A 25,721-nucleotide genomic window follows, 5' to 3' on the forward strand; every position below is an offset into this window, starting at 1 on the left:
AAAGAAGCAAAGGACGTTAGAAAGAAATTGCAGAAGAATGTTTTTTTCCCCAAAAGAAAATAGATCATGTTTTCACCTACATGCCAGATGAAGACTGGACATGCAGAAGGTACCTAATTAAAAACACTAAATTTGGGAATGAAAATGTCAGTCACAGGTATTTTGATATATCCTGAAGTTTGTCAGAGATTTATTTGCAAAAACTTCATAGTAAGGGCAAGTCAGCTGTCCTGCTGAATACATGATAAAGTTCTTCTGTTTTACATTTTCTTAATCTGTATTTCTAAGCTAATTTTATATTTGAAATGTACACTTAAGCCTTCATAAAGTAATCATTCCAGATTACTACATATTTAACTCACTGAAACAAAGACATTATTTTAAATTAATCAGTCACAGAGGTTTAATGTGTTCATAACAATGTTCATAGCTTTTAGAAAAAGGGAACACTAATTTTTTGTGTGATCTCCATAACAATAGACATGTTTATGAAATTTCACTAACTTTAAAAAATGTTTCCAAAGATTTTAGGCATAGCAAAGGATATTTTAAGGATTTTTTAAGAGATGTGATTTTATAATCTTAAGCAATCTTGTAATGAAATATTTTTAAAGCAAATTTCAAACTAAGGGCCTGTAGACTAACATGTTCTGAGTAAATATTACAGTAATGCACAACTGTTTTTATCAGTAAATTCAGAAACTGACAGTATATACTTAGGGGTTGGCAAATGCATGTTAAATGGCTTCATTGCCGCTTGAATGGCTCTTTAACAGTGTCACTGTTGTGCTAATAGGTCTGGCAGGCTGGAAGGCTTTTTCACTTTTAAGTTACTAGATCCCCTCCGGAGGAGGAGGAAGACTCACCAGGCTGCAGCAACTAGCTGTGGGAGCCTGCAGCAATAGGAAGGGGGGAGGGGAAAATGTGGACACTAAGACCCAGGGGTGTCCCAAATTTTTGGGTGCTCTACGCAGCCACGTATGCTGTGTAGGGACAGCCCTGGTATGGATGTACAATGGATTTATATAGTGGCATTGGGATATTTTCTGTTTTGTTATCGCTTTCCTAGTGGTTACTGGTGTCCCATACTGTGCAGCTAATTTGTGCACAACAATTTTATTGGCTGCATGAAGGAGACTGCACAGATGGTGGATTATTTGGTTTAACTGCCAGACCCGTGAAACAGCACAGGGTTTCACATACTAGTTTGTAAGCAAGAGAAATCTGACCTCAGCTTTACATTTAAAAAAATTGAGTCACTTGTAAATTAATAAAACTCATGAACATTAAATTAATTAACTTTAGATTTCCCCAAAATTCAATCCATGTCTTAAGAATAAGTGATGTTGATCACAACCAATATTACACTTGTCTTGTCTAAGAGGGATTTAAAGCCTGTTTTTAACTGGAAAAACAGACACATCCTTATTTTATAGTGTCTGCCAGTGCCTCCATAACATTGTGAAGTAGAAATAAAGTGTTATGCACATGTTTTGGGACATCTCCTGTGCACGTCTGCCATTGTTAACTCTGCCTACATACCTGCCAATGCAGCCAAACAAATTCCATTCTACAGCTGTTTCCTTCGTAATCAGCATGTAGCTGTAGAAATGAACTACATAACTCTAAAGGAAACCCAAAAAACCTGCTAGTTTCCATAGGTTTTTGACAAGTATTTTGAATGCCTTAAAATATTACAAACAGATTGAAAAAGTAGTATTTATGGGCAACAAAGATAGCAACGGAGATGAACAATTCCTGAGACTTTGGAGTTAACAAATCTCTTGCTTGTGATCCAGTGAGGATAAAAATAGTTCTATTTTTCACTGTGGTGGCGTACTCACAATATTTTTTAACAAGATGTATCTTCAATTCTGAGAAGTGTTAAACTATATTAAGTACTTTGTGGACCATTGGTTTCATTATTCACAACCTTTCTTTTCCCCGCTTTTAACCTGTTTGCTTGCAACAGTTTTACCTTGCACTAAACATTCCTCAGCTGAATGATAATTATGGAATGTTCAGTTGCTGCATTTTTTTGTTAGAAAAAAGTACTTGATGAGAAAAATGTTAGCTTTTCCAATTTTGCCACTCTTGTATGCACATATACAGAAATAGACAATTCTAAAGGTATGCTGTGTTCCTTGCCAAAAACATGTTCTCCTTGCACATCAATTTGTCCCATTACAATTACTCTTCTTTTATATCTCCAACTGTCTGTGCCTCCTCTTTCTGTAAATCATCTGGCTCTCATTCTTGGATTTCTGCACCTACAGGTCCATTGGATAAGCCAGAAGTTTGGGTTTGGGTTTGGGTTCCAGAAGATGGAAACAGAACACTTGAAATTTTGAGTTACGATATCCTTTTGCATATATATAAAGCCGTAGACTTGGGTCTGGTCTATAAGCCAAGAGTATGATTTTTTTTGTTTGTTTTGGTCACTGCAGTAGTGTGTGTACAGTTATAATGGTATAAATGTACCTTATGCTGGTATAGCCTATTCCCTTTCCCTTATGTAAATAAGCTATACTGATATAAACACTTATGTATTGGTGTAACTGCATCCATACTAACTATAGCAATCTAGATAAATTGGTACATTTGTGAGCTGATAAAGCCCTTAATTGTCTTCAGAAGATGGAACAGCAACCAAACTGGTTTGCTGTTACCGTCTAGCAAAATGGTTCTCACTACAACCACCAGTAACAAGCAAAAAAGGAGGAAAGATGCTTTCAATGGGGCACATATGGAGGGTAGCAGCTGCTTCCACTGCTACATTTGTGGCACCCACAGTCAGCTACTACCCACACGCCCACATGCAAGGGCCTGCTACAAGGCTAAAGACATTTAAGTGTTAGACCACCTGCGAAGGATTGCTGGATTTTAGTCGCAGGACAGCTATTTGTGGGTTCTGTGTCAGAAAAGATGGGTGTATAGTTAAGACATCTAAACAACCTTAGTACTATCTTGTAGTGACATCACAAGGAAAAAATATGAATGCTATCTAATGTGCCTTTAAAAATCAGTTTAATTCTTGATCACAAGCACTAATATGCAGCAGTCATAATTGTATGGTTATTGTGTGACATCACTACAAGGCAGATTTAAGATTGCTTTGATGCCTTAACAGCATTTTTATACCTTCACATGTTTGGGTTTCTTTTGAGTTTATCCTTACCTCTTAAATTTAATGGATTTATAATATTTGTTCTTGGGATAATTACATAATCCCTTTAATGGATTTTTACCTTTAATTACTGATATGTACTCTCAACTGTAGCTCCATCTGCATGTAGATTTGTCTGTGAAGATGGTAAAATTTTCCAGGAACACTATCTCTCGTAAGCCACGAGTTGGTCTGAATTTTTTACTTACTGTTGAAAGTATTACTTAAGAGTACTATAACTGAACAATTATAAAGAAAAACTTTTATCACTTTGTGTGTATTACAGTACTTCATGCATGATGTTTCATAGTTTCCTATGTGTAGTCAATTAGTCATTTTTATTCTTTTTATGAGTCTTTAACAGAGTGACCGACAAGAAAAAACATTAAACAAAATAAGAAAATGTTACTATAAAATCACAAAAATTAGCAACAGGATTTGTGACCATTTATAGTACATGAGTTAAAGTAATTTTTTAAAAAGGAAACTTCAACGAGATTTCAAGTAGACACAATGAGTGTACTTTCCCCAGACATGTTTGTTGTACCCAACTGATGATCTCTAAGGAGATATATGACCATGGCTGCATTACTGCTCTGGATAAATCATACTAAGCTAGAAAACATATTGTTTTTTGAGAATATTAGATATATAGATATTTTTAATCAAAATTAGATATTTTGTATTCTTGTATGCCCATACTCAGAATGCTTTTTCATCTAACAGCTTTTTAATATGGTGCTGGTGTCTGAGATTTGGGATCAAAGCAATAAATTTGGGTGTATTCTACATAATACTTAAGTGAGAATAATGGAGGACTTCTTTCACTTTTAGTTTCAATGCCTTGACAAAGACTATGTTAAACATCCCATAAAGAGTTAAGTTGAAACGCCAATAGACATTTCTTACCAAATTTACTACTCAAACATAGAAAGAATTGGAAAACGATTAGGTGCAGTACATTTTGAATACAGTCCAAGTTAACATAAAAATAATCCTATTAGCATCCCAGTTTTTGAGTTTGCCAACATGTGCTCTAATTGTGGATCCCAGGAAGATCTCCAAGAAGTGCAAAGAATCACGTTATTCCGTTACCATCCTAGAGTCTGTGTACTATTCTTAGTGCCAATAAGCTGAAAAGAGATATGAACGAGAGAGAGAGAACAGTATAAAGATGCCAAATAAGGTGTAATTACAGTTCTGAAAGGGAGAGTGAACACCATTCTAAAGTACTAAAAAGCAGTTACAGTCTTCATTTGATTTCTAAATTTATTCTATCAAATGTTTCCATCAGAAAGTACATTGATTAGTAGTTAATTCTTATGTGACTCAGTAATTTAAGGTATTCATGTGGCCAGTGGAAGGTGGTCATGTCTACACTGCAAACTTCTGCTGTCAAAGATATGTCTGTCAGGGGTGTGAAGAAGTGTGAAGCCCGGCTGACAAAACTGTGCCAGCAAAAGCCATTATGCCAGCCATTATGTAGTTCACAGTTATACCAGTAAAATAGCAGTTTGCTTATATAAGCTGCATCTACACTAGGAGCACTTTACTGATATAGTATATTGGTATAGCTATGCTGAGAGAGTGCTTTTAGTGTAGACGTGGCCAGTAATGCAAACTCAGTAACAGATTTTCTCAACTCAGGGCATAGGGTTTTATTAATGTAACTGTGTTACTTCCAAAAGATACTTTTATGGCTACAGCACTGGATGCTGTTTTGAGAAACGCATATTCCTATGTATATTTTCTGTTAATATTTCTCATTGAGTGAGATGAAGAACTCTAGTAGTCACCAAAATTAATTATTTTTAGATAGCCTACCTGGCATGAATGGAAAAAAATAATAGGAAAACTGGATGTCTAGATAAATGCACTTTTTGTTTTTAAAGTATCCTTACACTATTCATTTTCCTACAGATTTTAGTAAAATATTTTACTAAAATGGGTTTTTGTAAAACAAATAAGACTTAATTTAGATACTAAATGTCAAAAGTGAGCAAGATCCATGCAACTGAGACTTGCATCGTGTATATTAAATTCGTAACATTGAAGAGATATTGCCAGAACACATTTGACTTTAACTTTAGGTTTTGTAAAAACAAGGTTTGCAAAAGTCAAAATGTTTCCATGAACTTAAATAAAAATAAATCATTAGGAAGGTTTTTCTAACAAATATTCCCATACATTTTGCAATCTAGCATTGCTATTTTGTGCTAGTGTGTAAAGAAACCAGAAATGAAATGGACTAGGTATTGGCTTGTTTCTTTCTGTCTAAGCTAAGAGAAATGCAAAATATCAATAGCATAAAGTTTAAAGTTTAGTTCTCCAGTTTTAATGATGAAAGATGTTAACAGCATAAAAGAAACTTAAAAAAAAATAATAATCATGGTTAGGTGCCTAACTGCCATTGTTTTCCATTGAACATCCCACTAGGCATCAGACCTTTGAAAATTGGTAGAGGGAAATTAAGCTTTTCTGCTTTTTCAACTCATAAGTGATTTCTCACTAGTCCAGATGAAGGAAGCGTTCTCTGCACCTGCTAGCTAAACTGAAACCAAAAATAATTAAGGCAAAACCTTTTGTGCACAACAGCAATTGAAAGTACTTAACATTTAGAAAAATTTAAATACCATCATTCACTCTGTTGTAAAGACTGAAAATAATATAGATATGTAATGCAGTACATGAAATTGTGACCTGCTATAAAGCTTGAGCTGACCTCAGAAATTAAGAATGTTTTTCCCTTGATTTTTTATGTAACTAAAAAGAGCAGCACCCTCTATCTCATTGTTATTTGAGGAGGGCTCATTGACGCAGTACATCTTATTTATGTAAATAATTTTAATAGATTATAATGTTTAGACCTTAACATAGCTTGTCATAATTTCAAAATAAATTTTAAACACACTTATTAAAAAAGGAAAATGTATTTGAATTATATAAAAAATCCAATTTAAGAAAATCTAATTTTTTTGTTGAAAAAAAAGTACTTTTATCCATTCTGAACTAAAGAACAATAGTTGAAATAAAGTACAGTTTCATGAACTGAATCTGCACTTACTGTCTAATGTGTAGCTCTAATGGGTAGCTCTTGATTTTTTTTTAAAAAAAAAGCTTTAATTTTTTCAAAATTGTCAAATACCTAGTTTCCAGAAGAAGGTATGAGAAATGGATACAGCAGGCATAATGAAGTTAACTGCTTTAACACTAATAATTTTTCATACAGCTTTAATATTAGTTCTTTCATCAGACAAATACGTTTTAAAGTATAGATCCAACTAATAAGCCTTAAAATTAATATTGCTGTAAGCAAGAAATAAGGTGTATGTTTACATTTAGGTAAGTACTCTATAACTAATTACATATACATATTTTTTTTCTTTTCCAGACGGTATACCTCAGGTTTACTATTTTGGGCCTTGTGGCAAATATAATGCCATGGTGCTAGAACTACTGGGACCTAGCTTGGAAGACCTGTTTGACCTGTGTGATAGGACATTTTCTCTTAAAACTGTTCTTATGATAGCTATACAGTTGGTAAGTATAAATATATGTGAGTTTATATATATTTAATAATGTGAGCGTGTTTGTTAGATTAGTATGTGGACAGTCTTTGTAGTAGATTAAATACTAATTTATCTGATAAGGGATCTATAGTATACAATCTGTTAACTTGTGTTGGCTGTATTGCAATCCTTTTTAAAGGACACCCAACAATGAAGTATTGTTTAGTTGTCATTTTTTTATGTGCCATAATTTTTGCCTTAGTCTTTAAGGACAGTTGCATAAATTCAGTATCTGTTTTGAAGAGCTCATTTAATTGTAGCCTAAAGTCATACGGCTCAGTTTGACATACTCATTTCCATTAAAATAAGCAGATTAAACTCTTAAGTAACATAGGCATTTGCCATCTTACACATTGTCTTAGTCATAAAATTAGGAAAGGGCAATACAAAAATGGATGGTACAAGCAAAGTTGTTTAAATGGAAAATCTGTGGTTTTGAGGCATTTTTTCTGAGTAGCCTGCCATCAGACTAGATGAGAGTAAAAGCCAAATAATAATGTTTTTATTTTCATTGGCACAGATTTATATTTACTAAGTAATTACATCTTTTTAAATCCAGATATATAGTGCACCACTTTTTTTTTTTCACCAGGGTAAAAATTTTAAATGCCACTTGGGCATTTTAAATGCCAGTATTTCAGTAATAATAGCATTTAAAATGAAATAATCAGTATGAACATGTTACTTAAATGTCACTGAAGAGAGGGTTATCCATTTTATGGCATGAATGGCAAAGATTCTATTAATCAATAAAGGCTTATAACATCACAAATGCAAAATCATTTAACAAGCATTCTTTTCCAAATACAAAAATCTTTTTCAAACCTTAATTTATACATCTAGGAGGAAAGCCGTATTCATATTGGCAATGCACTGGCTAAAATTTATATGTACAGAACATTGCATGTCCTTAGAGATCCTTGATTCTGATAGCAAGACAATTTAATTCCAGGTCTTAGTTTCATGTCCAATAACGTGCACAAAAATGCATTCATTACAGCTTGCTCACAGTCGACTTTACTTTGTTTCTTTTTTTGTGATTCATATGAAGCTGTAAGTATAGATTTTGTTATATGGAAGTGGTGGAGTGTGTTTTCCTCTATACACGTGCTCATGTCCCATCAACATTAAGTGGTATTTAGGCGTATATTGAGAGGAAAATAGTTGTCTATAGTTTGTTTTAAAGGTGATAAGTCTTCTATATATATAGAGAGAGAGAAAGCTGATGTAACAATGCTTGTGTGTATCTACGACGCTTTCTTGTGGTAAACTGAAGCTTAAACTAAACTCTGTCCTTTCTTCTCTTTAATAAAGATTTCTCGTATGGAATATGTCCATTCAAAGAACTTGATATACAGAGATGTAAAACCTGAGAACTTCTTAATAGGACGACCAGGAAGCAAAACCCAGCAAATTATTCATATTATAGATTTTGGTTTGGCAAAGGAGTATATAGATCCAGAGACAAAGAAGCACATACCATATCGGGAACACAAGAGCCTTACAGGAACAGCTAGATACATGAGTATAAATACACATTTAGGAAAAGGTATGTTTGTATTTTAAATGCAGAAACTAGAATTCAACAACTATACTAACTTTGTATGAATTAGTATTTACCTCTGAATCATTCAGTTTGAGGATTGTTAAAGAAACAAATTCTAATCTGTGCTGATCAAAAACTGAAGACTTATGCACTGAATCAAATTGTTATTAAAGCACCATAAAAATAGGATTCTCTTGGTTCTAAAGTCATCCTACCCCATATCATCTCAGATCATTATCAACTCTGTTTACAAATATTACAGTATGTTTTGTCTTATGGAATGGTTAGATAACAGGGGTGGCCAAACTTCCTGACACCCCCCTTCCCCCCTCTGAGCCACATATGACTATCTTCAGAAGTTTGAGAGCCCAGGCACACCTGCTGGGGCTTAGGCCTTCAGACCTGAGACTGGGCTTGGGGATTCAGCCGCACTCCTGCTGAAGCCCTGAGCCCCGGCAGGTGCGCCTCACTGGGCAGAAGCCTCGAGTACCCCCCCCCCCACTCCCCTGGGCAGAAACCCCAAGTCCTACCTCCCCACTGGGCAGAAGTCCCAACTCTATCACCCGCTGCAAGGCAGAGGTCCTGGGTCCCTCCCCAGTCTGGTAGGTGGAGGCTCTGCAAGCTGCACTTTAAGGGTAAAAGAGGCACATGCGGCTCACCCCACAGTTTGGCCATCCGTGTTATATAATGAGGATGAAGTATGTGATTAAATTTCTTTTAAAAATATGTTGTTTAGAAGTATCACAATTTGTTATTTTTTTAACTTACAAAATGAATATATTGGGTGTGAAAGGATTGACGTTTTCTAAATGCAATAATAGGTACAGCTTAGACAGCAACACTACAGGATTTCCATGCTATCTTGCCTGATCCCTTACATGGAGAAAGACCACTCATTGGTGTCAAAGGTAGTTCTAGTTTTGATGCCAATTCAGTCCTTTACCCTTGTGCTCAGTAGGGGTGTGTCAGTTATGAAACGAACACTTTGCATAAAGAATTATACTCTTTGATTAAATTAATGTAGGTGACTGAAATACCTGTATATGGTCACAGCTAATTTTAGGGATTAAGGATTATGCATTTAAGAATTTTTTTATTTTACTTGTGTTTGTGCACACCATAATGTACATGGAAAGAAAAATAAAACTTTTGGGGAGCAGTCCATAGTACAGAACCCAGCTATTAATGTATTAACATACACAGATCCAGCAAACAAAAGTAACAGAAATCACTTGACTAGCAGAGACCAAACATCCAGTGTTGTCTGAGAGTAAGCTTCTTCAAGAAGTAATATTGAAATAACCTGTGTGACTTAATTAACCTTTGTCTTCCTGAACACATTCTTAAATGTTATCTAAAGGGAACCTGTTGCACGTAGACACATTAAGCCTTTATCCTACTTCTTGTTTCTGTGAAGAGCATTAGGCTACCATTTTCATAGGGACAGGTTTTTAAGCCTCTCCTTCCGCGTCGCCACCCCACCCCCAGCCCTCCAACTCTTTTTTTTTTTTTCTTCTTTAGTTCCAAGTCTGTACTTGGATTTTAGGAATGAGAAAAAATGAAGGATTTGGGTAGGCTTCAGTGTCATACTTTAAAAAAACAAACACTACACAAGACTACAGATATACTGCTCCTGTTAAAATATAAAACAGAAGTGTGTTCAGTGCCCTGCATGCTTCACATACTTCCTTGCTTAGAGTTCTGAGGGGAATGGCTGCAACTGAAATTCAGTTCTTTCTGGCAGCTAACATTGCAGCAAGCCCAAAATACGGCTCTCTTCTGCCCCTTTGAGTACTTTCTTTCTTTTTCATGTGTATAATCAGAGATTTTTGTGTATTAAAAAAAAAAAAATTGTACCTTTGCTATTGCAGGCACCATCTGGGACCCAGCCATTTTGGGCTGTTTCCTCTTCACCTGAAGCAGTCCTAATAGGATTACTCTTGTTTGCAGGTGTTTTTCCTTGTCTCGGTCCTCTGACTCTACAGGCAGCAGTTTAATATACATTGTTTTTTCATAGAGTTAAGGCGAGAAGGGACCATTAGATCATCTAGTCTGACCTGTATAGCACAGGTCATTAAATTTCACCCAGTTACCCCTGTGTTGAGCCCAAAAACTTGTTTGGCAAAAGTGCATCTTCTAGAAAGGCATCCAGGCTTGATTTGAAGATATTAAGAGATAAGGAATTCACCACTTCCCTTGGTAGTTTGTTTTATGTAAACTATTATAGATAACCATGTTTAGTATCTCCAATGCTGGGCAAAAGTCACAGTTTAAGCAGGCACATGCTTTCCTTCTCTTTCTTCAGGGGAGCCTGCAAAGACTGGAAGTACTGCCTGAAAATCTAACTGATTGGAGGAGGGAGGATTTTTAAACTCTTTGTCAGTTGAATTTGGCACCAAACATACATCACCAACATTGAGGCATGTTGATTTTGAAGACTTTGCTAACCTGACTTGGTATTGAGCGCAAGCAGCACTGAGATTGTTGCTCTCACTAGGGTTAAAGGACATAGAAGGTTGGTGCCCTGATTTTCCTGGTTCGAGCCCAGCTAAGCAGGCTGGAGATTCCAAGTTGCTATCAGCTTCTGAGCATCCAGGACTCTGTCCCTGGATGGAAGGAGAAGTAGAGGAAGAACCACCATGCTTCTGAGGGAGGCTTAGCCTTTGTGTCCGGGAACCTCAATCTCGCTCTCACTGTATCAGGACACTCAAAGGGTGGTTTCAATATTTTTACTCACTTTGGCTTCTCTGGTAATGACAGTGGTCAGTGAGAGAACTCAGCAGGCTTCAGATCTTTGATCTGCTTTGCTCATAGTAGATGAGGATTTCAAATTACCAAGAAGTGCTGGAGAAGCATGAATTCCTCACATGGGATAAAATGTTGGCCCAAGATCAGCCCAAGAAGAATAGAAAATGGATTTCCGCCCCCAGCTCCAGAGGCAAAGCTCTTCCTGACTTCAAGTTTGACAGAAGTCGTCTTAACAGTACTGTTCTACTGGGAGCAGCTGATCCTTCGCATCAAGTTTCAAGCAACTGGTTAGCTGAGACAATCCTGAAAGACACCTGCTTTCACATTATCTGTTTTGGCTCATTAAATATACCCCCAGTCCTGTGTAGCGGTGAAACCTGTATGAATATTGTCCTTTGGTATTTGTATGGCACTGAAAACTTTCACCAAATGCCTAATTGTCATAACTGCTTTTTTCAGACAGTTTGGCATCCATGTCTGCTTATATTTAAAATAATAAGCTGAACAGATCACTTTCCCCATCTTCAGCTCTCAAGAAAATGCACAGTTTTCCAATTCTAATAAATAAAAATCTACTTTCATCTTGGCACAAAAGATGGAGTTAAGTGGAGACTCCATGATTGCAAAAGCTTTCTTGAGAGAGGATATGTTTCATACCATCATGGAGACAGAATCCTTTTGTAATTCCAGTCTGAAAAGTATTTTGTGGCTTTTTACCAATATTAGGCCTTATGATTCCATGTGTTTATGTGACACCATTGCCCATTCTGGATCTTTGCTGCCACAGGGAATGCTGTATGTCAGTGAGTATACTTGCAGTGCAGGCAGAACTCAGCATCAGTGGCAGATATGTCTCTCCTGGACTGGGGACAGAAATTTCTGTACTCATTCCCTCAAAAGATTATTTGGAAAGTTACAGGATAGCACCAAGATGCTGTGACCTGGGCTCTGTAGTTTTGATCTTCTGATCTACTTGAATTGATACCATCACTGTAAGTCCTCATGTATCATATCTTCTCTCTTTTGGGTCTGGGATGAGATTCTCACTCAGCTCCAGTCTCTCTCAAGTATTCTGCTGAGGTCCAAAATATGCTATCAAAAAGCAGGAAGCTTTCAAGTAGATATATCCACTTGATGAAGTGGAAGAGAGATTTTCATTCTGACAACTTAAAAGTGAGTAGAACCAATATGGTGATCCATTGCTTTTATCTTAGACTGTTACACTTGGAAGAATATGAACTGTCTTACATTATGCTCATCTGGCTACCATCTCTGTTTTCTTCTTCCTGGTTGAATTGGTTGGAAAAAAAATGTGTTTTACTCTGCAGTTACCAAGTTTCTGATAGGATTCCTCCAGTTTTGTGCTGGTGTATAAACTAGCTCTACCATGTAATTCTAATTTTGTTCCCACAAAACTTCTGGAACCTCTATCTGAACACTTGTGTAACTGTTCTCTGTACCATTTGTAAGAAGATGCATAGCTTTCCTCCATGGATATGACGTGTTCAGTGCAAACGAAATATAGCATGATTGTACTATAAGGTGGTCCTGCATCCTCTCCCCCAAATTCTTACCTAAAATGGCCTCTGATTCTATGTCAATCAGGTCATTAACCTGCCTCTTTTTTTCCCCAAAGCCTGATTTACAGGTAGGGAGGTCACTTTCCATACTTTAGATGTGTATATAAGAGATCACATCTATCCACAGGTTTCACAGACATCGTGTGATACGTGGTGTTAAGGTCATAGATCAAGTTACCAGTTCTGAAAGGCTGTCCAAATGGATCATGCACATGATTGACTTAAGTGTTCAATTTCCCAAGAGTTGGTATTTGTAGGAGCAGTTTTCAATATAAAAGTTTCTTTGCCTCTGTAAAAGTGTGTTTGAAGATCATCCATATGAATCCAGACTTTCTGTCCATCTTCTTATAGAAGCAACTCTGAAGAAGAACTGTATTGAATTAGTGAAAGTAACACTGCTCTACAGCCAAAATGCTTCTGAAATAAATGTAGTCAAACTTTACTAATTCTGGGTCACTGAGAATGAAAATGATGCTTAAAATTGTTGATTGGCTCTAGTCTAGCTGTTGGGCTCCAGACTACAACAGTGGAATCTCCTGGGCAGGTGATCTGTTAGGGTTTCCATGTTTCCGTGACCATAAAGGATCTTGTCCATCTGCTTCCTGGAAGGTGATCTTGTAGCCTGAAACAGTGATGGTGTGATGGCAGCCCTCAACATCGTTCACGATCCAGATGAGTGGAGACTGTTCATTGATTCATGGAAGCGAGTCTTAAAGCGTTTTTGCTGCCTAATGGCAATGTTTTGCCATCATTCCAGTTGGTCATGCAGTCATATGAAGGAAACCTATGACAACATGAAACAACTTTTGAGGTGCACAAACTAAGACCAACATCAGTGCAGCTTTGTGGCATTTGAAGGTTGTTTTGCTCTCTTGCTTGGTCTGCAGTCTTCTGTTTTCTCTGCGAATGGGATAGTCGCAAGAGATTCCACTACATCAAGAAAGATTGGTCACTCTGACAGTCATTGGGCCTGGAGGAAAGTGTTTCAGCATCACCACTTTGAATCAAGGAAGATTTTGTATACCACTTACACATCAAGCTGGGTCTGATGAAGAACTTTGTCAAGGCCATTGACAAAAACACCAGCAGCTTTCAAGTACCTCTGTGGAAATTTCCAACTTATGAAGCTAGATAAAGGAAGTGTCTTTGTTGGTCCTTAGATTCGTGAACTTCTTCGAGATGATGCATTTGACCCTGCACTGCGTCGGCAAGGAAAAGACGGCATGGAAAGCCTTTCAGTTATGGGCAATAAATTTCTCGGAAACAACAAGGCAGACAACTACAGGTTGTTGGTGGAAACTCCTCAAGGCATACAAAGCCTGGTTGCAACAGGTCACTAAAGATACATTTTTTGCATTCTCATCTAGATTTTTTTGCACTGAACTGCGGAGCAGTGAGCGACGAGCACGGCGAGCGATTTCACCAGGACGTAGCAACAATGGAGAAATGCTATCGGTAGATGAGCCCATCAATGCTTGCAGACTATTGCTGGACATGACAAGAAGATGCTCCATTTAATGAATACAAGAGACAAGCCAAGAAGCGCCGAGTAGACACTGAATAGGATTAAACTATGTACATAATAGTTTTGCCTTTTGTTTCATAATAATTTATTTATATAACCTTTTGCTGATTTTTAAAGTGTTACATAAACAGGACGGTGAAATATTTAATGTAAAGCAACCATAAACACATGAAAAAGACCTATTTTAATCATAAATTGTAAACCTATCTACACAATATACATAGATATAATATGTAAAACTTAAATATCTTAGAAACAGTAGCCAATCAGTTGTTTTAATTGTCATATTTGAATTCAGCACATCAAAATACATAATAAATACCACATTTTATCTCTGAAGCAGACGACTTCTCAAAATTGTAGACCAGTGTAAGTGGGGCCACTCCCTCTTTTTAGGCCACTGGAACACTGTATGAGAGAGTCTAGTACAGGGATGAGTGGCCTCACCTGAGATTCCGCTCTAGACGATTGTGTGTTCACGTACCAGGAGCGCACTTATTTTGAGAATGGATTATGTGGGCAATCGTCTTGAAGAACCACAGTTATTATCATAAGTAACTGGGTTTTGGGTGATTTGGACTCCTGACACTGGAATGCCTTGTAAGGTGTTTTGTGATTGTGTGTAAGTAGATAACAGCACTAGATGTTTGCAAACTGTTCTGTTTATCATCACTACTATATTGTCCACTTTTGCTTTTAATTTAGTTATTTTTAAAGGCTCACACAATTGAATGTGTCAAAAACATACAAACATGAAATTTACCTCTACTTCTACCTTACTTGTACTAAAACTGGTCATCACATAGAAACAATGGTAGCAGATGAGAAATTATCTTTATTTTGCCAGGGAGTGGAATCTTGGAGCTCCGTGAAGACATTTATAGTCACCAACCTTCCAAAGTTGTTGTTTTGCTGATTTAATCCAGTCCTGGGCATCCATCAAATAAGCAACTCCCTGGCAGGGAACTCATGAACAAAAACGCTGAAGACCATAGGTTTGCTTGGAGTGAGGCAATAGAGAAGGTTATCACTCAAGGCTTTCTGTGTCGGGCTAAGAAGTGGTAATTGTACTGTGACAAAATTCCTCCTCTACCTTGGTGGTCCTGCGCTTACTGGCAGATTTGCTCACCTCAGTGATCTTCCCCAGTCTGGATCAACTCCTCCTGTGTCTGATCAGGAGTTGGGAGGTTTGGGGAACCCGGGCCCGCCCTACTCTGGTTCCAGCCCAGGCTCAGTGGATTGCAGCTGTCTATAGTGCCTCTTGTAACAGCTGCATGACAGTTACAACTCCTGGGCTTCTTCCCCATGGCCTCCTCCAAACACCTTCTTTATCCTCACCACAGGACCTTCCTCTGGTATCTGATAACACTTGTACTCCGTAGTCCTCCAGCAGCACAGCCTCTCACTCTCAGCTCCTGTGCCTCTTACTCCCAGCTCCTCACATGTCTTCCTCTCCTCTAGCTCTCCCTCTGACTGGAGTGAGCTCCTTTTTAAAAACCCAGGTGCCCTGATTAACCTGCCTTGATTGGCTGCAGGTGTTCTAATCAGCCTGTCTGCCTTAATTGGTTCTAGCAGGTTCCTGATTACTCCAGTGCAGCCCCTGCTCTAGCCACTCAGGGAACAGAAAACTACTCATCCAGTGACCAGTATATTTGCCCTCTACCAGACTCCTGTACCACACTGGCCTGGGTCTGTCACAGTACAAAACACTTGAGGCTTCCACTTTCACAGTCCCTGAGTCCGTGGAAGATTGCCAACTCATTTTAAACCTAGCTGCGAATTAGTTTACCCTCTTCTAGATGTACCCTCTTTAGATATCCTTTAAAACAAATATGCCAAAGGCAGGTTGGAGGAGCCTTCTTTCTTTGCGCAGTAAAAAGTGGACTTTGCGTCTTGTCAGAGGCCTTCTCAATATAAACAAGTTAGAGCTGCTACTTGTCTCAAAATTCTTAACCACAGTGTAGATTTTTCAGAGCATCTATTTATAGATACTATCAGGAAAACTCTGCAGTGAGAGCTCAATTGATCGTCAGCTGTCTCACAATCCTTTTGAAAGACTGACTTTGAGAAATAGATTATTTTGAAGACTGAATTCAGAATAGAAAAAATTCAACATAATTCTCATTCATATAGGGATTTTTTTGTATCTTATAAATAAGGCTGCGTTTTAGTCATGGGTATTTTTAGTAAAAGTCCTGGACAGGTCACAGGCAGTAAACAAAAATTCACGGCCCATGACCTGTCCATGACTTTTACTATATACCTCTGACTAAAACTTGGGGAGGAGGGGGTGGTGTGGGGGGTTGACAGGGCTATGGGAGGTTGCCTACCCAGCTCCTGGGAAGCGGCGACCTCCAGCTCCTAGCTCCATGTGCTGGCTCCACTCCACCCCAAGCCCTGGTGTGCAGCCCCCACCGCCTGGGAGCTATGGCCAATGAGAGCTGCAGGGGCAGTGCCTGCAGGCGGAGGCAGCTTGTGGAGCGAGGAGCTGAGGGAGGAGAGTTTCTGTCGCCCTTCCGGGGAGCCCCCTCCTCCCCCTGGTAAGCACCGCCCTGTACCCCAATCCCCAGCCCTGAGTCCACCTATACTCAAATTCCTACTGCCCTGGGGTAGGAGGGCCTGAGGCTGCTCCAGCAGCTGTTGGTGCGATTTCCTGGGGCTGCCTGAACTGCTGAGGGCTCTCGGGCCAACCGAAGGGGCCATTGCAGAAGTCACAGAGGTCACGGAAAGGAATCTGTGACTTCCATGACCTCTGTGACAAACATGGAATCTTACTTGTAAGAGATAAAATCCCCTTTAGAATTTAAATATGTTTGTCATCTGTCTAACTACGGCAGCAGCAGCAGATGGAAAATTCACTGCAACTATTAAGTTGTGTGCTTTGCCCTAGCCTTAGTACTTCCAAGTGTTTCAAGGACCACAAAATACAGCATACTGACCTACATAGCCTTGATCAAAAATATTAAATTCTAACAATTAATTTTATTTTGTGATGTCAGTGTTTTATTAAACTGATTTCTACAGATAATTCCCCTTGCAGCTTGAACGATCTAGCCTTGCTTGTTAGTTATCTGATTGTCCATGGTGTCTGAACTGGCCCTCCTGAAAACAGTGAGCTTTGGATAAGGGAAAAATTGTAGGCTATAAATTCCTTGTCTGTGATCCAAACTCCAGGTTATTTATAGCATCTTTTGATGTACACTGAAGGATCCAAGGAAAGAAGGTTTTGTTTACTCTTTGACAGATGCAAATCTGTGCAACCTAGTGAGATCTAATACAGACAGGTTGTCGGTTAAATCTCATATAAGCAATATGGCGCCCGCTCTTTCACAGGGGTATACATTTTACTTTAGTTCTGAGAGAATGTGAAATTGCTGGTGTGCTCTGAAGGCCAGAAGCTCTCAGGGTACCTACATGGGGACACTCCATTACATCAGGCCTGTACTTGAAGGTTCTCTTTCTCTGAAGAGGACCCTTTCTCATGTAACACAAGCTCCCAGATACTTACCAGTCTGTCAGTAGCTCCACATTTTTTCAGAGTCACACCTTCCTAGGATAGTTTCCACAATTTTGTGTTCCTCAATGTATACACTTGCATTTAGCCATATTATAACGTATATTGTTTGATCTAAATCTCCCAATTTATCAAGTGCTTTAGATCACTCTGAATCAGTGAACCTGACCTCTTCATTATTTAGCCCTCCCCAAATTATTCTCATCTGCAAACTCTAGTAGTGATGTTTTTGTTTTCTTCCAGGTCAATGATAAAAATTAGGGCTGTCAAGCAATTAAAAAAAATAATCGCAATTATCTCACAATTAAAAAAATTTAATCACGATTAATAGTGCGATTAATTGCATTGTTAAACAATAATAGAATACCATTTATTTAATTTTTTGATTTCTACATTTTCAAATATATTGATTTCAATTACAATTGAATACATTCAATTACAGAAAACAAAATATACAGTGATCACTTTATATTTATTTTTAATTACAAGTATTTGCACTATAAAAAATAGTATTTTTCAGTTCACCTAATACAAATACTGTAGTGCAATCTCTTTATCATGAAAGTTAAAATTACAAATGTAGAGTTTCTGTGTTTTTAAAAAAAAAAAAGGGGGGGGGGAGGGGGTGTAAAATTTTAGAGCCTGCAAATCCACTCAGTCCTACATCTTGTTCAGCCAATCACTGAGACAAGCAAGTTTGTTTACATTTGCAAGAGATAATGCTCTCCGCTTCTTGTTTACAGTGTCACCTGAAAGTGAGATCAAGTGTTTTCATGACACTGTTGTAACCAGCGTCGCAAGATATTTACATGTTAGATGTGCTAAAGATTTCATATGTCCCTGCCATGGTTTCAACCACCATTCCAGGGGACATGTGTCCATGCTGATGACGGGTTCTGCTCAATAACAATCCAAAGCAGTGTGGACTGTGCATGTTCATTTTTGTCTGAGTCAGATGCCATCAGCAGAAAGTTGATTTTCTTTTTTGGTAGTTCAAGTTCTGTAGTTTCCTCATCGGAGAGTTGCTTTTTTAAAGCTTCTGAAAGCATGCTCCACACCTCGTCCATCTCAGATTTTGGAAGGCACTTCAGATTCTTAAACCTTGGGTCGAGTGCTGTAGTTATATTTAGAAATCTCATATTGGTACCTTCTTTGTGTTTTTGTCAGATTTGCAGTGAAAGTGTTCTTAAAACAAACAATATGTCCTGGGTCATAATCTGAGACTGCTATAACATGAAATATATGGCAGAATGCAGGTAAAACAGAACAGGAGACATACAGTTCTCTCCCAAGGACTGCAAATCAACGAAAAGAAATCCACCCTCACTCCAGTACAGGAACTAGAGTTCATTGGAGCTCACCTGGACTCTCTCATGGCCAGAGCATCACTACCAAGGCCATGTTCACAGCAATGACCTCCCTGATATCAGTGGTATCTCACAGTCCATGGGTAGATGTACGAACATGCCTACAACTATTGGGACATATGGCTGCTACCACATTCATTGTAAAACACGCCAGGCTACACATGTGATGCCTTCAGAGATGGCTGAGTGAGTACACGTCCCACAAAGATGCAGTCTAAACGAGAGAATGACAGCCACTACAAAGGTGATAAGATCACTATGTTGGTGGACAAACCCAATGAATGTTTTCTCTGGTGTTCCATTCCAACAGGAACCACCATCTGTTCAGATCACAACAGATGCCTACCTGTTTGGATGGGGGGCTCATCTGAACCAACATACCACTCAGGGCAAATGGTCCCCTGTGTAAACACATTTTCACATAAATCTACTAGAACTACGCCTACTAGAACTACGCCAGTATGCAATGCATGCTGCCACTTCCTTCCTCTGATAGGATCTGTATCATTCTGTTTCTTAACAGACAACATCGCATGTACTGTATCACCTGCCAAGGTGGAGCACGATCCCGCTCCTTATGTGCGGAAGCTCTAAAACCGTGGAACTGGTGCATAAAGCACAATATCATTATCACAGCATCATACCTACTGGGCCGCCTGAATATCATAGTGAACACACTAAGCAGACAGTTCTCACAAGAATACAAATGGAAACTCAATGACGAAATAACACATCGTATTTTCCACAGATGAGGAACTCCAGTGATAGACCTGTTTGCGAAACGAACAAACAAGAAATGCTCAAAGTTCTGCTCGTGTGCAGGACAGGGAGCACAATCACTGGGAGACGCATTCTTTGTCAAATGGAATGCCCCTTCCCTATATGTCTTCCCACCCATTCCTCTGATCTTCAGAGTCATACACAGAACACGAACCGACAGGGCCAAGTTCAGCCTTATAATGCCAACGTGGCCCAGACAGACTTGGTTCTCTTGACTCGCAAGGCAATATGCAAGCCATTCACTCTCTCCCATCTACACAATCTCTTGTCACAGGACAACAGTCTAACCCTCCATCCATATCCAGGGAAACTCCACCTGAAGGCATGGCTCCGCCCTGAGGAATTAACCTGTTCTCACCAAATAAAATAAGTACTGATTAATAGTGGGAAACAAAACACACTCTACTTACCTCCAAAAATGGAAAAGATTTTCCCTGTGGTGCCAAACGAAACAAATATCTGCACAACAAGCACCGCTTCCTATCATCCTGGATTACTTACTATCCTTAAACTCAGGATTGGCTACAAACTCGATTAAAGTTCACTTTGCAGCCTTCCACCAACAGATGGATGGGACATCAGTATTCGCCCATCCCACTACTAAGAGGTTTGTAATGGGGCTACAGAACATGCACCCGGATATCCATGAACCCACAACAGCATGTTATTTAAACTTAGTACTCAAATGCCTAATCAGAAAACCATTTGAATCCTTAGCATCGTGTTCTTTACTGCACTTATCTATGAAAGTGGTATTCTTGACAGCCATCACATTGGCACAAAGAGTGAGTGAGATAGGGGCACTCATGGCTCACCCCTTATACACACTATTCTACAAGGACAAAGTGACTCTTAGGACACATCCTAAATTCATGCTCAAAATATCATCCTCATCCAACCAATTCACTTACCTACATTCCATTTGAAACCACACAACAACTCCCAAGAGGCGTCGTTACATACATTAGATGTCCATTGCGCCCTAGCCTTTTATCTGGACAGAACAAAGGCCTTCAATTAATCTTAGACTATTGATATCAATGACGGAAAGATCAAAGAGTGCTTCTATACCCACGCTAAGACTATCCAAATGGATATAAAACTCCCTATATAACAGAGAAGCCTCAGTGGGCATCAGAATACACTAGACAAGCTGTAGCGGCTTCCATAGCATTCCTGCACAACATACCTATTCTAGACATGCGCAGAGCAGCTGCATGAGCATCTGAACACACATTTACTAACCAGTATGCCATTATGCTCATCATGAGTGTAGACACAATGGTAGGCTTCATGGTCCTAGCCGCAGCTACAGGCTCAGCTCTGAAGTCCCTTCCATTTTCATGAAGGCACTGCACTCCATTCACCTGAAGTAGAGCACCCACAGAGACAGCACTCGAAGAAGGGAAGGTTATTCACCTTGTGCAGTAACTGAGGTTCTTCAAGATGTGTGTCCCTGTGAGTGCTCCACTACCCACCCTCTTCCCCTCCAGTTCGGAGTAAGAACTAAATGCTCTACGAGAGAAAAGGAACTAAGGGGCTTGAGGTGTGCGCGGGTCAGAAGAGCCACCAGCGGCATTGCAAGACAGCTATTCCGCATGCGTTTCCCGACCAGACACTGCTAGCAAAAATCTCCAATCATCTGTGCCAGGACGCACTCCACCTGTAGTGGAGTACTCACAGAGACACACATCTCAAAGAATCTCAGTTACTGCACAAGGCGAGTAACCTTCCCTTTCACAGCAAAGAGATTGAACTACAGTATTTGTATGAGGTGAATTGAAAAATACTATTTCATTTATCTATCATTTTTATAGTGCAAACATTTTGTAATAAAAAAATATGCAATTTGATTTCAATTACAACACAGAATACAATATATATGAAAACGTAGAAAAACATTGAAAATATTTAATAGATTTCAATTGGTATTCTATTGTTTAACTGTGTGATTAAAACTGCAATTAATTGCGATTAATTTTTTTTAGTTAAACGCATGAGTTAACTCCAATTAATCGACAGCCCTAGTAGAGAGAGATAACATTCATGGAGAATATATCAATATCTTCTTGGACTTTCTAAGACCAAGTCCAGAATTTACTTGAGTGTGTGGAAGAATATGAACTTTATAGCCTGAATCTTGAATTTAAATCTCTTAGTTTGTTTTTTTCCCCTCTCTTGAATAAAAACTTCTTTCTTCAAAGTAAAATTAATCTACCTCTACAGTATGTTATAGTTTGGGGAATATTTTCTAAAATTGGTACCTCTCTTGTGACTGCAGTATGAAGAAAATGAATGTCAAAGTCTGTCTGTTAATTAAGGGCATGACAACCCCCTTTTTGAGCCCTTGCTAGAAAGTTGCTTTTTTTTTTTTTTTTTATTTCTGAAAAATGTTTCTGGTGGCCATCACATCCTTCTGGCGGAATCACATAGGGTTTAGTAATTTTTGATTCTTACAGTTGCATCTTGGGAAGATTCTTTCTGGAGAAGTACTGCAGATTTATCATCATAGAATATCAGGGTGAAGGGACCTCAGGAGGTCATCTAGTCCACCCCTCTCTCTGCTCAAAGCAGGACCAGTCCCCAGACAGATTTTTGCCCCAGATCCCTAAATGGCCCCCTCAAGGATTGAACTCACAACTCTGCGTTTAGCAGGCCAATGCTCAAACCACTGAGCTATCCCTCTCTCCAAAAAAGTTAGAAAAGCCAGATTAACAATTAATCTAATAATAATAATAGTGTAGAATACGACAATCGTAGTAAAATGTGATAGTGAGAATAAGTTATCAAAATATTTAAGCTTGGGCATGATCAAAGTGGGGCTCCCTGCTATGCATCTTAAAATGTTTTCAAAAGCTTTTTCTAACTTTTATTTCTGTGTATAGAGGAGGCCTTGCTTCCAGAAGCTGCAGTTCCCTGGGCTGACTGATTTTTATGAGAAAACCAACTTATATCTGAAAGCAAAATTATTTTTTTCTCTAAAGAATGTCATATTGTCCAATATGTGATTTTAGTATATTACACATGAACGTCCAGATTTCATCATCTCTGAATTTTCTGACTCATGCAATTAATTTTCAACCTTTAGGTCTTAGTAATGTAATGTTTTATAGTCATGCAGTACAATAAAAGTTAATTTGAAATTGAATGCATGATGGATCAACTGAAGAAAATGTGTTTTGAATATAAGTTCAGTCAAGTTTTCTTGATAATGAACTACTGATTTAGGACTAGGATGTGATCTTCCCTTATTGGAGCTTTTAAATTTCTGCCCTCTCATGTGCCATGAACCAGGAGCTGATCCTTGCAAGCAGGGCTAACTTACCCTTTCCTTAGTGCCGGGGTAGGCAATCTGTGGCACATGTGCTGAAGGCGGCACATGAGCTGATTTTGAGTGGCACTCACACTGCCCAGGTCCTGGCCACCAGTCTGGGGGACTCCGCATTTTAATTTAATTTTAAATGAAGCTTCTTAAACATTTTAAAAACCTTATTTACTTATATAACTAAACTACTGTTGTATGTATTATAGACTTATAGAAAAAAACCTTCTAAAAACATTAAAATGTATGACTGGCACGTGAAACCTTAAATTAGAGTGACTAAATGAAGACCCGGCACACCACTTCTGAAAGGTTGCCGACCCCTACACTAGTGCTTAATTTGTAATGAAAGGGATGCCGAGGCTCAAGCAACTTTACTTGCATAACTGATGCAGCAAGCCCAGACGTGCCAGGGCTATGAACTGTCAAGTTTAGAGCTACTGGGGCTCAGCCCTGGTGCAAATTAAGCATTGCCCTTCTCTCCACAGTTAGGAGACAAGTACATGTCCTCTTACTGCACAAGCCTGCAGAATAAGACTGGCACACCTGGTGGAGCAATCTGCATTACCCTAATGCATGATGCGGTGTGTGTTCTTTCCATGCCCACCGAACAGCTCTGGAAGAGAATGCTTCTTACGCCTTTCCATTGTGTAAGGCTTTGTTCATCTTGCACAATTACAAATTTATCTGAACTGCTAATAGAGCTTCTCCTTGCTGTTTTCTTTTAAACAGGACAATTGTTAAACTTTATGTATGCTACTAAATGTGGTGATATTTTTAATTTTGTCTGTTTCTCATTGTGAACATTTTAATCTCTTATATTGACAAGTACTTCAAATCTACCTTTTTCAGACAAACTATTATTTAGAACACATTAAATGGGTTTAGCTGTTGAACATCATATGAACAGCATATTCTCTTCTACGAGTAATGGCCATTTAGCTTTTGTCTATAAACGGTCCACTAAAATAAGTGGTCCCGCCTAGAGTGCGGCTTTTTCTGGTTACATTTTAAACAAAAAAACTGCCCTATGTTCTACACAAATTACTTCAGGTGATAAAATTTTTGTAGCAAGGTTTTTCACATTTGCTATAACTTAAGAAAAGATGGGAAAAGAAACATTAATCGCAGCAAACTTTTCTTTGATTAAAATATATGAATCATAAAAGCAACCATTAATAGGATCCTTAAATAACTACTGGCATTGCTTAGACAACTTTAATAAATATTCTATTTGGAAACAGTTGTCATCATACTATAGTCTGACACCTCTCATTTCTTTGCTTCTTTATTACCAAGTGCATTTGCAGGGAAACAGAAGAGTTTATTTAAATTGTTGTTGCTTTCCCATCTGTGGACTTAATCATGTTCATGGAAATGGAAATTTATTTCACCATAGGAACTTAGGAAAACCTGTCAGGAAAAAGTACACCAACTCAGAAAAGTACTTTATCTTCTTGCAGCTGTTCTTCATGACAAATGAGGGGAAAAATACAGCAAATCTGAATTGTGAAACACACACTATTTAGAAACAAAGCATCAACTGTTCTTTGAAAGAGAACTCCAAGTTAAGCAGTTTTCTCAAATTCAGTTGTAAAATATGCTACCTATTTGTCAAAATGCTGTTTCTTTTTAAGGTCAAGTCCTTTTAAAGGAGTTAGCATTTTTAAAAACTGGTTCTGTTGGGAAGGGAAGCAACTGTAAAATGTAAGGACATCACAATGCAAAGTAAATTCACAATTCCCTGTGTTTAAGATTTGGTCTGTAAAGGCAAATTTTGTGCTATGAACTTCCTGATCTACTATAAGGAGTAGGCTAGATAAGTTTGTTCAGCATTAGCCATATCTATACTATCTTTATAAAGATAATTAATAGTAGTAATCTATTATTGCTTTAAAACTGGGTGACCAAACAACATTATACCGTTGAGACTGAGGAGTTACTTGTGTATTTATGGAACTGCTTTCAATCCAATGAATCACCTCAATTAAAAAAAAAAAATCCTATATAATTGTATGCCTCCATCTCCAGTAGTGGAAGGCTAATATTGCTGACTTGCAGCAGTAATTTTTCTATTGGTTTTAAGATCTTTGGGAATCATATTGTATAATTGAATAATCTGAAGATCATTAAATTACCTATATTGAAGACTCTTAAATATATTGATATCTGTAATTTTAAAATGTGAATAATACTTTGTCAATAAGAAATGTGTTTTCACTTCAAAATCGTCAGATTTTCAGAAACCAAAGGGCACTTGTGAATTTTTCAAATTTGAATCACTTGAGTTCTCTTTTGGAATTCGTTGGTTTTCTTATTTTATTCTCTTGTAAACTTAATGGAATACTGTGGCTTGAATTCTGGAATTCTAATACACTGACTAGCACTTCATTAATGTAAACAAAAATTGTATTACAGCAAAGTAATTCTATTCACAGTTCTACTCTAAGGTCAGCTAGATAGAGGAATAAGCTACAGCTGCGTGCTCCTTCAATGGTGCGTTTCGACTGAAAAGTCAGTTCTTCTTCGAGTGCTTGCTCATATCCATTCCAGTAGGTATACGCGCCGTGCGTGCACGTTCGTCGGAGAACTTTTACCCTAGCA

The 25,721-nt window shown here is 38.2% G+C and overlaps 1 protein-coding gene across 9 annotated transcripts in view; it reads left to right on the top strand.

Annotated features, from left to right (window-relative positions):
- CSNK1G3 (casein kinase 1 gamma 3) overlaps positions 1 to 25,721 on the top strand; it is a 161,279-nt gene that overhangs the window by 78,874 nt on the left and 56,684 nt on the right. For all 9 annotated transcript variants that reach the window (XM_032790756.2, XM_032790758.2, XM_032790759.2 and 6 more), the window contains 2 exons: positions 6,558 to 6,706; positions 8,050 to 8,284. In XM_032790756.2, coding sequence (XP_032646647.1) covers positions 6,558 to 6,706; positions 8,050 to 8,284 — 384 coding nt within the window. The remainder of the gene's footprint in view (positions 1 to 6,557; positions 6,707 to 8,049; positions 8,285 to 25,721) is intronic.

This window comes from Chelonoidis abingdonii, chromosome 6, assembly GCF_003597395.2.
Source record: "Chelonoidis abingdonii isolate Lonesome George chromosome 6, CheloAbing_2.0, whole genome shotgun sequence".
In the NCBI taxonomy this organism is placed as follows: Eukaryota; Metazoa; Chordata; order Testudines; family Testudinidae; genus Chelonoidis; species Chelonoidis abingdonii.